The following is a 13519-nucleotide window of genomic DNA, read 5'->3' as shown; positions in this document are numbered from 1 at the left end:
TGATTATTATCACAAAACATACATTACCCACTTCAGCTCGGCCCCTACAATTCGGCCATTTGAAAATGAAGCTTGTAGATCTGATATTTTCATATGATTTTTGAAAATGTGTGAAATTGGACAATGCACAATGAGTAATGCAGTAGTGCATTTTGAAACCCAGAATTTAACTTTTTCCGCCACTGTGTATGCCGCCTACGTATGTGCGTTTGTTATTGTACAAGCAGTCAAATCCTACAAACGGAATGGACCCGTTTGTTAAGAGTCCATTCTTGCTCTCAGATTTAAATCAACACCAGGGAGAAATGCTGCGCACGCATTTGTTCGCCACGTTGGAGTGTCCATTTGTGTTTGTGTGTTGCACACGTTGTGAATGCCCTCCACTAAGGCCTTGGCCTTCGCACAGAGCAGGCTTTTGACTCTGGGTGGAAGAAGGGATCTTTGTCAGACACAAACATTGGGACTGTTCGAACGCACACACACGGGGAAAGAACGTGTGGATTGTTCCGTGTGTCTGTGGGTGTGAGACTTGAGCTCCCATTTAAAACGTTGTCGTACGACGGTGTCACGTGGGAGAAACGCCCGAACTACAAGGTCACGACGCATCGCATCGCCAAGGTGTGTGACCTTGTTGTAGATCGGATGTTTTCGGGGCGCAGTGACACCATCGTACGGTGGAGCTATAGAGGAAGCAAGTTAGTGTATGTGTCTGAGACGGAGACTGTTGTGTGATTGTGTGTGTGAGTGGGTGCATGCATGTGTGTGTAGTGCTCGTGCACACGCGTGTGTGTGTGTGTGTTAGGATTGTTCCACAGAGAGCTAATCAGAGTGGCAGACCAGCCACACACACATTCCCTCAGCATCTCTTCTCACAACACAACCAGGGTGAGTGAACGATTGTTTTTATATCCATGCTTAGCCGATATAAATACCTTTTGTAAAATTAAGATAATAAGCAGGGTACAGTATCTGCACATTTCTTAAGTACAAATTGAAGGACTTTTTAAGACCAGAACAGGAAAAGAAAAACATAACAAAATAAATCCACAAACAGCCATACAGCTGCGGATGGGGATCATTCATTTTTTTTTTTTTTTTAAGATATTTTTTTGCGGCTTACGCCTTTTATTGATTTTTTAAGGGACAGATAGTAGGCTGACAGGAAACGGGAGAGAGATGGGGGGATGACATGCGGTAAAGGCCGTGTCGGGTTCGGGAGTCGAACCCGCGGCACACCGCGACTGGATCACCAGTCCGGTGCCCAGACCGTTACGCTACGGCCTGGGCGGGATCATTCATTTTGACATGAACAATACTACTACTACTATAATAATAATAATAATAATAATAATTGATATCACTACTTTTCTATTATTTGGTGGAAAACAAGGGTGGTGCCGATGCGACACATGTGAGCTTATAGATCTGCTATTTTCAAAAGATTTGTATACATTTGAACATTTGAAATTGGACATTTCTGCACAATGAGTATTTTATTGGGCTATTTTGATGCCAATACTTTTAAGTGCATTTTTAATTCAGAGTAGTTTTATATTGCAGAATCGATACTTTTACTTAAGTAGAAAATGTGAGTACTTTTTTTTTCCCACGCAGTGGAAATAAGTGAAAATAGCAGATCTAACAGATGTGTCGCAATGAAATGCCTATGAGCTTGTAATGACACATTTGACTATTTCTTAAAGAATAAAAATGTATGAAATAAAACAATGTCAGAAAGGACAGAAATGGCCTGGCAAACAATTTTGTCAATAATTTACAGTCCCACATATAGGCTGTATTATAATGTCCAAATAGAGAAATTAACACTTGAAGTACCTTTATTCATGTTGAAGGTGAATCATAGCACTTTGATTATGCTCTGGCCTGCCATCTAGTGGCAGTACTTGCCTGAATTTACCTGATATTATAAATTTATAATGGTCTTAGTTCAAGCGTTTTTACTGTCAATGCTTTTATTAAAGACAACAAAGTCTATTTAGTTGGACTGGAATGTAAAGGAAAAAAAAAAACCCTCTCACATATTAGAAGGACAATATCAATGACTTAAGTAGCCTGTACTTATATTTCAAATGTCCACTATGTTTTACTTCTACTCAGAGGCAAATATTGTACATTTCCACTACAATTATTTGAAAACTAGTTAGTATAGTAGTTATTTTGTAGATTTTGACATTATCCATGCACTTCAACCGTCCATTTGAAAATAGACAATCTAGTGCAAGCTCACAATGCTATTTTCAAAGATCATTATACATTTGAAAACTTTAAATGGACATTCTGCACAATTTCTACTTTTACTTTTGGTACTTTAAGTACATTTTGAGGCCAATGTTGTACTTTTACTCAAGTTAATGTTGAAATCCGGACTATTACTTTTAACAAAGTATTCCTATTGCAGTATTGATACCTTTACTTAAGTAAAAGTTTGAGTACATTGTCCACCTGCACTGGTCAGGGAACAACAATGACTGACGTGACCAATGACTCTTTCTGACAGACCCTCACTGTGACAAGCGTAAACAGAGATATGTCACATTGCATCATTACATGTTAAGTTGTTTTTTTAAACAAATAGCAATTCTTTGCAGTCACTTTGGGACAAGTGGCAGCATTTTTATACTATTTAAATATAGATTTAACATCTGTTTAAAGGTAGCAGCTCTGTTTACATGTGCAAGGTCCAGCGGTATAGGCTACTTGGTACAGATAGTATAGTCCTTAGGGTGGTTGTATTCCATTGGCTATCCTTCTTTTGTCACAACAGTTCACAAATGCTGCCATGTTTGCACATTGTTGTATTTCTCTCAATAGGTATGGAGTTTTTTTGTTATTGGTCATAGTTTCAAACTCACGTTGTGTGTGTGTAATCTGTGGGAACTATGGGCTGTATTTTGCGTGTCTTAAGTACCAGGTCTTATTCCCTAACTTGAGTAAACTAAAGACCTAGAGGCGTGATCAATGCCATTTGGCTATTCTGAGTGGCCAAAGAGCATTGATCACACCTCCAGGTCTTTAGTTTACTCAAGTTAGAGAATATGACCTGGTACTTTACTTATAAGACACGCAAAATACATGTCTGATGTCTTGGTATAGTGGGCAGGTGGTCAGAAAGTGTAGCTCTGTTTCCACCACATTTTGTGTGCAATGGGTGCATATAATCTGTCTTCCCTTCATCCCTTGGGAGCAGGGTCTGTCTGTGGTGGCCTTTCTCTATTGCAAGGCTGTGTTCACTGAGTCTGTCTGTACCAGGTCTGTCAATGCTTTCCTAAGTTTGGGGTCTTTTACCGAGTTCAGCCAATGTATATTCTCTTTTAGTGATATAGCATTCCATTTTACTTTGGTTTTGGGTAGTCTCTTTCCAGTATGCTAGGTAGCTTTCTTTTTGTTTTCTTATAATCTGGTTGCGTCCAATGGGTTTTCCGTCTGGTGGTTGTGCTTGCTTGTGCCCTGGACCAGCTGACTAAGGGGGCATCCCTGTAGGTTTTCCCTAAAGTAAATCATGTGGTCAGGTCTGATCCAGTGATCCTATGGCCCTGTCGGTCTACGAGGCTATATGGAATGTGATTATGATGTGATCAGCTGGTCAAGTCACATGACAGTGTGACGACCAAATCACAGAAAATTCTACCCCAGTGTGAACTGTCTGTCTCCCAACCCCCCAACCCCCCCCCCCCCCCCCCATCTCTCTCTATACCTGTGTCACAGTAGAGCTACCTCATCACAATGTCACCTATTCTCTTCTGTTTCAGTCTTTCAAGCAGAGCTCTCTGCATGAGCTCCGGCAGAAAATCTAAATGATGCTATTGTGTGAGTTTTAGTATAGCCAGTGTGTGTGTGTGAGTGTGTGTGTGTGTGTGTGTGTGTGTGTGTGTGTGTGTGTGTGTGTGTGTGTGTGTGTGTGTGTGTGTGTGCGTGTGCGCGTGTGCGCGCGTGCGTGCGTGCTATATTAAAGTCATCGCATGTCAGTGATGTGCACATACTGTATAGGATAGCCTAGCCGTTCGGCCGTTCCAACATGTGTCCTAACTTGAAGTCGTCACCAAATTATTAATTATTCGTTATGCTAAGTCTCCAGAATGATATTCTTAATGCTTTCTTCTTGCGTTGTTGTCCTCCCTTTCTCTGCCTAACCGCTTCGCCTTGAAAGAATCGCATCGCCGTTTATACTGCATCTCGGGTTTCCTCCACCAGTTCATCCATCCACTTATCATCCTCGGACCCTCCCACCTGCCACCACCACCACCCCGGTGTACACACACACAGTGTCACACACGCACTCTGCCTGGCGCAGCATCACTCCTGCCCGGCATCATGACCAACGATTCCCCGGAGGACATCCTCATCACCTCCACCACCGAGGCAGGAGGAGGAGGAGAAATACAACGACCCAATGACAATGTCACCATCCTCACGTCCTCCATGGATCTGACGAGGAAAAACACCCCCACGCGGAGCACTAATGCTCGGCCGAGCAACAACAACGACATCGGCGGCGCTGGATCCGGCAGCCTGTCGTCCTCCATGGAGCTGAGCGCGTCGCTGGACACGAGCATCCAGACGCGCATCTTCAAAATCATCGTCATCGGCGACTCCAACGTGGGGAAGACCTGCTTGACGTTCCGCTTCACCGGGGGGAGCTTCCCCGACAAGACCGAGGCCACGATCGGCGTCGACTTCAGGGAGAAGGCGGTGGAGATCGAAGGGGAGACGATTAAGGTAAAAACACAACACAAATAACGCGTAGAAGAGAAGAATGCCATGCACTTTCGCTTCTTTGTTTCGATATGAAGTAATTCTGCTGTCAAGTGTCAACCAATTCAACCTCTCCACAATAGGCTAATAAATAACAAAATTATGATGCAAATCAGCCTTTGAATTTAGGCTACCTTTCTATTTGCCATGGCGGTTTCATGATTGTAAACAGTAAAGTGAATGGATAAGGATAAAAATATATCCAAATAAATCCAAGCTCTATGGGCCATCAGGCCAGTGGTTCTCAACCTGTGGGCCGGGACCCACTGGTGGGCCGTGCAATTGCAAGTGAAGTGCATGGCCCAAAATAATTTGTCAAAACAATAATAGGCTCTCCTCTCATGCAAGTAAATTGACAATAAAGTCACTATACCAACTTTGATGATGTAGAGGCAGTATTGCTTTGTTAGAGCAAGGTTTTCTTACATTTCTGAATGATGTATATTTTTAATTTCCTGGAAAATAAACATTTTGGAGAAGGTCGTTTATATATATATATATAAATTGTAGTTGTAGTTAAATTTAGCCATCTGACATGTTTTGGTTTTAGTCAAGTATTAAATATCAGGCAATGGCATAAGTGTATTAGTCAACTAAATCAATAGAACTAAAACATGTTTTTGGCAGGCTTCAATGGCGTCGTAATGACTGTATACCTACCTGCCTGCCCGAAAAAGCAGATCTCACAAAGCGACAGTAGTCACTCCCTAACACGTTCGTCTAGTTTTGATTTGTTGACAAAATTGTCATCATATCTTAGTTTTTTAGAAAGTAACACTGACCGGAACACGATTGATTGGTCATTAAAATGAACATGCTCTGAACATGCACAGATTTCACACACACATACATGCATGCACAGACACACACACACACACACACACACACACACACACACACACACACACACACACACACACACACACACACACACACACACACACACACACACACACACACACGAGTATCGGCCTGCCCTATATAGTGTATAAGTCTTGTGGTTGTTTAATGATGATTTTTATAGTATCTGACTCCTTGCCGAGCTGCCTATATACTGTATGTAATAAGTCTGTACTGTACTGTACTGTACTGTACTGTACTGTACTGTACTGTACTGTACTGTACTGTACTGTACTGTACTGTACTGTACTGTACTGTATGCACAGTGACAGAAATAAGCTAAAACAACACGTTTTATTTACGTAATGCCTCTGTGGGGGGTATTTATATGCAAATAAATATCATGACCAATGTCATTGCAAGACTAAACAATGAACATCAATGATGATGAATGAAAAATATTAATTAATTCATTAAAATAATAAATAAATGTTATAATAGTACAACCGTGGGTCTTAGACATGGATGTTTCAGCCCGGTATGCAGTAAAGGGCCTTCATTAGACTGTAATTCTGTTTGTATGAAATGATTCAAGCCATTCTGGGCTAAACTAAAGCTGACTACAGAGCAGTGTTGCCAGATTTAGCAAGAGAAATAAGTAACCAGGTCTATGAAAACAAGCCCAATAGAAGCGACTAGCTGGCTGGCTATACAGCTAATTGAAAAAAGCTGATCTAAATCTGACAGTGTCAGGCGTGAGATTGTAGATCAGTTAGCCTGTCATTAAAATGATAAACAAATAATAATAATATTTTTTTTAATATTTTCCAAGCGACTTTAAATAAAAATAAGGCTGGCAAACATGGCAACACTGATACAGAGATATCTTTGATCCAAGTCCCATCAATGCAACATTCAAACGCCAATGCTAATTAGCTCGCTTCATCCCTTTCAAATGGTAACACTAGCTAATTGAGTCATTGGTCAGACAGAGGCGGATTTGAGGATGGAAGGTTCACATTAAGTCAATGTCGACTAGGGCTGTCACATTCATGATGTATTTACTTGACAATTAATTTGTTATACAACACATTACAAAGAAAATAAATGGTATACAAACAGTCACTACGTACTACTCAAACTCAACTCAAAGTATATTTTATGAAGCACATTTAAAATGACAGAAGCCAATTAAAGTGCTATACAAGCTAGTCTTGCGTAACTATTCCACAATCTCCCAATGCGAGGCTGGAACTACACCTCCCGAAATCCGATTAACGGATTACGTTCACAAAAATATATTTTAAAATTATCTCAATTTTTTTTATTTCCATTCCACTTATATTTGGTTAACTGTGTGCGACGAAACGAAGGCTTCACATCTGCTTTCTCCCTTAATCATCAAAAGAGCTTCCGTGCTCCAGACTGTATGACCGGAAGCATTTGAAAATTGTGGGAGGCAATAGTCTGGCCACGCAAGATTATATACAGGCTAACAACAACAAAACAAAAATGTGGGGGGTCCGTGTGGGGGGTCCCAGGAACATCCAGAGCCCCAGGAACGACCCAGAGCTCGTACTGTATAGTGTACTTGCTGTGTCCAAAACTCTTACATGTACTTCTCACGATTCATATAAATTAAATAGAAAGAATATATCCGAAAACCAAGTTTTGAGCTTGTAGATCGGCTAAGTTTGCTACATTTGTGTGGCACTATTGTATTTTGTGCAGGACGTTGCTGAAAATGAGCACTTGTGCTCAGCTACTACCCTGGGTAAATAAAGAAAAAAAAATGACGAAGTAATACATAGGCTACCATTCGCTAACAAAAATGTGACTGGATAGCCCTTTGTCCATGCAAAGTGATCAAACATCTTCTGTTTCTTTTTGTTGAATTTCTAAAAGAGATGCCCGAAAAAGGTCTTTGACCGAAACTAAATAAAGTGCGCATATTGCAAGTGCAGACAGTGTGCGGGTCTTTGTGCACTGTATGTGCATTTTGTCAGAATGTCTAAAAGAAAAAAATCTGTTTAATCTTTTGAAAATAAAATTATAAAAGAAAAAATAAATTGCTGTAAAGGTATAAAAAATAAATCGCTATAGACCTAGAGCATTCAGCACGCCTAACCCGTGGAAAGTAACTGGGTAAAATTAAGTACTGTACTTACATTTTTTAGGTATTTGTACTTCTATACGCCACTACATCTCATGATCTCAGAGGCAAATATTTCACTTTTACTCCACTACATTTATTTGAAAACTTTAGTTACTACTAGTAGTTACTTGATTGAATTGATAAGTCCCGGAAAAGACACGCTGTGATTGGCCAGTAGTCACTGTGAGTGGCAGCGGCGCAGTGTGCCTTCCGTACTTCCGCTTGACTAACTCCTTACGCTGGAGACACATCCAATGAACTGCAGCGGCCAATGAGGCTTTTAATATCTATGGTCTCCACCTCCAGGTGCAGGTATGGGACACGGCAGGCCAGGAGCGCTTCAGGAAGTCAATGGTGGAACACTACTACCGCAACGTGCATGCCGTGGTCTTCGTTTATGATGTCACCAAAATGGCCTCCTTCCGCAACCTACAGACATGGATACAGGTTAGTCGAATTTATTATAAAATGGCCTCCTTTTGTGCTGGTTCTGGACAACCAGCAATCCGACAGACTTGACACCGGGCACTGCACTCCCTGTGGTGGTGTGGAACGCGTGTGTCAAATTCGGTGGGGCGAACTGTTGTCGAGTTATGTGGATTACAGACGTACGTACACAAGTAAACACAGAGACGTGGTGCATTTATATTAGGATGTACAGTACTAATAATTCACTTATGTTACTGTAGGGGTTGAAAAACTCAATAACATTACACAACATTGTGACAACTTGTGGGATGTGAGCTTGTAGATGGCTATTTTTCGCCACTTGACACTGTTGCACGACAAAGGCACTATTGATTTGTATGAGCTACACAGTACCTAGATACAATTTTCTTGAAATTATTTGGCAACATCTCATATTAGCAGAGCCTACATAGTCTGTTCTCACTCTGCAGGATTGGGCCAGTGACCGAGTGAACCAGTTTCAGTCGCAAACCTGGCTGCTCAATGCTCTAGTCTCAGAGCTACTCTACTGCTGTCTTGAAAAAGACCCCTCACTACACAGCAAATATGCTTTGTCTCAGAATTAAAAAGCTGCACTATTCTACCACGGATTTGAACTAGGCTTCCCGGCAAGACACTTTTACCATTGAGCTAATAGAGCCTGCCTGCATCATTTAAAGATTCGTGTCAGATCCTGTGTCTTGGTGAGCCGTGACGGGACGTCACAATCTACAGTAAACATCTCTATGAGAGCATACAGGGAGACTAAATGCAACCACCCCAATTGTATGAAGTTATATATGTCTTAACATACTGTACAAAAGTAATTAATTAATTACAAAAGTTACATTGTGCCACTTTAAGCCCCATATAAGCTGTCATGTGACAAATGGCGAAAGTAGCTGATCTACAAGCTCACGTGTCACGATGCAAGTGTTACATATTCTGATAGTAAATATAAAAAATGTAAATGCTCAAAAATGTTTGTTCGATAACAGGTCTCTCCAGCTCTTTAACCCATTCTGACCTGAGATCAGATTCATACGAGGTTTCCACTGGACACACACTGGTCTGATTAATAAACAGAAAATATATTTTCAGGTCAGGAAACCAATTTCATCCAACCAGGGGGAAAGGCGTATAAGTGACTAACAAGTGGAATGAGGACACAAAGGAATGAGCAGACAAAATTGGAACTGGCACACTACGAAATTTAAGCTAATGAATGGGTACTCTGTCCTGATTAGCTTAAATTGGCAACCTACCTGGAAATTTATTTCTTAAATGAAATGTGTTTCTTAAGCAGCTGGAGAGATGGGGAGATTCCTGTTACTGAAAAAAAGAATCCAAAGAATATCTCTTACCCTATCTTTAATCCATTAATACAAGGGAAACATCAGTGTCATTTTAGATTTACTTTAACCATTATTCCATACTTTGACTATTCAAAAATAGCAGATATACAAGCTCATAGCGTGTCACATACTTCGTGGTGCACTATGAGCTTGTAGATCTGCTATTTTTGAAAAGTTGTGCAAATCATTGAATATATATATTATATTTTTAAAGTGTTAAAACTTTTTAACCGTGGGGTCCACAGCCAAAAACGGTCCACATTTTGTAGTATCGGCCTCATGGGTCTTAATGGGTTAATAAGCAAATTGTTGTTGTTGTTTTTTAGTTTGTTGTTGTTTTTTAAAGGAACATAAAAAAGTTCTCATCATGTGTAACGTGATTGTTTGTTCCGTTTGTTCCGTCGGGCTCCAGGAGTGTAACGGTCATCGTGTTTCGGCATCGGTACCCCGTGTCCTGGTGGGAAACAAGTGTGACCTCGTGGACCAGATACAGGTCAGCATTTTTTTTAATGATTTGTGCATTTAAAAACTGTTTATTGGTGACTGTAACTATAATCTAGCTGATCTTGAGGCCTACAAAAACGGGGGGAAAAAACTTTTTTTCTTTCTTATCAACTAGTCAACTAGTACCAACAAGGTCAACTAGTGGATTTACTAGTCGACTAGTTGAATAGTCGACTAGTTGCCTTCCAACCCATATAACAGCAGCACTCACTCAACGTATCCACCTTGTTCACCTGTAACCTACAGTTAGCAAACAGTCATCAGCAGTAGTATTTTTCTGTTCAGAGTTTGTTTTCTCTCGCTTTCCAATCATAATCATTTATGACACTGTGGTATCACTAGGTTTAATATACATATCTCGTAGTATAACACACTGGTTCCCAAACCTTTTAGCTCAAGACCCCAAAAAGATATTAGATGTTTGACCGGGAACCAAACTAGTGAAAATAGCTGATCTTCAAACTCACAACGCGGCGCTTCGTGCCACGTGGTTTCACAAGCTTGTAGATCGGCTATTTTCACTACTTCTTAAATATTTGTTTTCTAATTCATGGAATTTTCTGTGATTTCTTCATGAAATCACTGAAAAATATTTATATATTGTTTTATTTCTTTATAATTATATATCTTTAATAAAAATGTAAAACAAAATCTTTACAACCAAAAATAAAGGGACGCATACAAATGTGTCCGTGACCCACAAATGGGTCCTGACTCCTGACCCAGTGTGTACAGTGGCATAACACAGCTTCTCATGTATTAATGCTTAAGGTTCCACAAATAGTACATTAAATTCAAATATTCAAATATTGAAAATATTACATTACATTGGCATCAGCACATTGCTGACATAGTTTACTTTAGTTTAGTTGAAAAGTAATAGTGCAAGTTAAAACAAATCCAGGATATAAAGTCCAGGACTTTGTGATCCTCTTGCACATAACTTCATGTGACAGTCGTTTACATTGACATAAAACAGCCCTAAACATGAACTTATACTGTGGAACTCAGGTGCCCTCCAACATGGCGCTCAAGTTCGCCGACTCCCACAACATGCTGCTGTTCGAGACGTCGGCGAAGGACCCGAGAGAGAGCCAGAACGTGGACTCCATCTTCATGTCACTGGCCTGCCGCCTCAAGGCCCAGAAGTCCCTCCTCTATAGGGACGTGGATAGAGAGGACGGCAGAGTGAGACTCACGCAACAGACTGAGACAAAGAGCAGCTGTCCTTGTTGAGGAAAAGGAGGAGGAGGAGGGAGAGAAGAGAGGATTAGCCATCCATGCCTATAAGAAAGAGTGATAGATAGTGGAGAGAGAGAGAGGGAATAGGGAAAGTGTTGCTAACGCAAGAGACACACTGCTGTATTTTGCGTGTCTTAAATACCAGGTCTTATTACTTAACTTAAGACCTGGAGGCGTCTTAAGTTAAGTAATAAGACCTGGTACTTAAGGCACGCAAAATACAGCCCTTAAGAGCTAATGGCCTTTATGGGAGAGAGGGAGGAGGCGAGTGACAGGACCAGGAGCCTTACCCCTTATGCCTAAACCTTTTTTTTTGTATGTTTTACTATTTTGTAGAAACATTTTAACACAATCCCCGCCAGGATTCATTAATTAATTCACCTCGTATTGCCAGGGATTTCCCCCAAAAACCTGGGGCTGTATGTTATGTTGACTAACTAGTGTGTGTGTTGTCGCATATCATGTCCGGTGCTGCGATGAGAGCAGAGAAACTATGATTGCGAGGACCACAGAATTGACTATGGGCCGTGGATTGAATAAACCTTGTTTTGACCAGGAATTCCTTCTGGGACAAGGAATTGGAGATGAATGCGAATGAAAGAAACAGATGGCCGCGGACGTGTGCGGCGATCAAGATGGCACGCAGCACGCTACAGTGTTGTTGACATCATCCCCTAGCAAACCAAGACTAACGTGAGTTGCATTATCGATCAAAACCACTATAAAAGAACCAATTGGCGATGGGTCAGATTAATTCAATTGGCGTAGATCTACACCAAAGGCAGGGAATTTAAAATAGGATCTCGAATAGTCGATCTACAAGCTCACAATGTGTCCATGTAGATGGGCCAGTTGAACTATACATTCAGGCATAAGGGGTAAGGCGGAGCACAAGATAGGGCCCCATGAGCCAATGTCTGTTGTGAAGGATGAGGAACAGGGAGACGAAAAAAAGATTTAAAATCAACAAACAGTCAAATGTAATATGGAGGAGCTAGGAGGAGAGAGAGTCAGTATTCACATGGCAGTCATCATAGTGGGATTTCCGACCCTCTGGTGTGACGTTAAGGGAAGAATGACTGATTTGTCAATGTAGTAAATGATGAAGCTCGTGCGAGGATGGACACCTGCTATCCATGTATATATATATGTCTGGAACACAGTAGTGCAGGGAGTTCCCAGTTTTAGCAGTATCTTGTTGGGACCAAGGCACATGGGTGCCATAATGGGTATCCTCACCAACCCATTATGGTGGTCCAGGGTATTTGTCCATTACGCCACGTTTCAATGTCACATAATTCTGCCTTCATGATGCGGACCAACTATATTTTATGATCACACTTATAATCCTCAATGGGCTTATATGCACACAGAATAACTCTTTCTACTTCCGGGCTAGCTTCCGGGCCCCTTCCCTACTTCCTTCACAGGTGTTTCCGATGCTAATAATTAAGGCTCTGTTCCATTTAGTGGGGAGGCATACTATGGTCCGACAGAGCATTGGTTCGACATGCGTCCGCACCTCGGACTAGCGCCTGCTCCCGTGCTTGCGGTTATGGTTAGGTTAGGGTTTGAGGTGGGTTGTCGTGTTTCGGAAATTCGGACCAATGACTTGTGTGCATATAGAGCGTCGCAGTCCCGCCCCCTATCAGGGAGCAGGAAATGATTCCCCATTAATTTTCCACTTAGACATTTCAAAATGTATTTATTTAAAGACCTTTTAAGCCTCGTACAACTCGAGTTGTGACGAATCATGACAACAAACACACTTTTTTTGTTGTTTTTCTTCTTTGTAATTATTTGTTCGGCCCAAAATGATGTGTTTGTTGTCGCAACTCGAGTTAGCTTTTTCCGTGGCGTAATCGTCTTTAAATAAATACTTGTCTATGAGAAAAATGAATGAGGAATTGAAAGGGGGCGGGACTGCAGCGCTCTATAGCCAATTCCTGATATCCACATTGTGTTTGTCCCAGCTAGCCAATCCCAATCTGTAGTCTATATATAGCTCACTGTCTTATAATAACAACAGCGCTGATTTGAGATACCCGTTGTGGTCAGTTGACCATAGTATTCATCACAAGGTCAGAGAAGTCTAAAATCACTACTGTTTTTGCTGTATTTAAACCACTTAAACCCTGGCTTATACTGTATCTACAAACACACAATGCGTCGCGACATGGCCCAGAATAGGGTTCATGTATTT

The 13519-nt window shown here is 41.1% G+C and overlaps 1 protein-coding gene across 3 annotated transcripts; it reads left to right on the top strand.

Moving 5' to 3' along the window:
• Positions 1-769: 769 nt before the first annotated feature.
• rab33a (RAB33A, member RAS oncogene family) lies at positions 770-11323 on the top strand. 3 transcript variants are annotated; one of them, XM_083785253.1, is made up of 5 exons: positions 770-885; positions 4169-4737; positions 8075-8215; positions 9983-10063; positions 11086-11323. In XM_083785253.1, exons 2-5 carry the CDS (start codon positions 4333-4335, stop codon positions 11308-11310), a joined length of 852 nt encoding a protein of 283 aa, XP_083641379.1. In that variant the 5' UTR covers positions 770-885; positions 4169-4332; the 3' UTR covers positions 11311-11323. The 3 variants fall into 3 exon arrangements, with proteins under 3 accessions (XP_083641379.1, XP_083641381.1, XP_083641380.1); XM_083785255.1 differs by having other exon boundaries at positions 774-885; positions 4213-4737; XM_083785254.1 differs by lacking the exon at positions 770-885 and adding an exon at positions 3770-3828.
• The last annotated feature ends 2196 nt before the right edge of the window (positions 11324-13519 follow it).

The sequence above is a fragment of the Protomyctophum parallelum genome, assembly GCF_964188405.1.
Source record: "Protomyctophum parallelum genome assembly, chromosome: 16".
Lineage (NCBI taxonomy): Eukaryota > Metazoa > Chordata > Actinopteri > Myctophiformes > Myctophidae > Protomyctophum > Protomyctophum parallelum.
This window is presented reverse-complemented; position numbering and strand designations above follow the sequence as displayed.

Excerpts from the sequence above, each read along its gene's own strand:
- rab33a (XM_083785253.1), top strand. The coding sequence starts at position 4,333 with ATGACCAACGATTCCCCGGAGGACATCCTCATCACCTCCACCACCGAG. Across the intron at positions 8,216-9,982 it reads ACCTACAGACATGGATACAG|GAGTGTAACGGTCATCGTGT; the intron begins GTTAGTCGAATT and ends GTCGGGCTCCAG. Across the intron at positions 10,064-11,085 it reads ACCTCGTGGACCAGATACAG|GTGCCCTCCAACATGGCGCT; the intron begins GTCAGCATTTTT and ends TGTGGAACTCAG.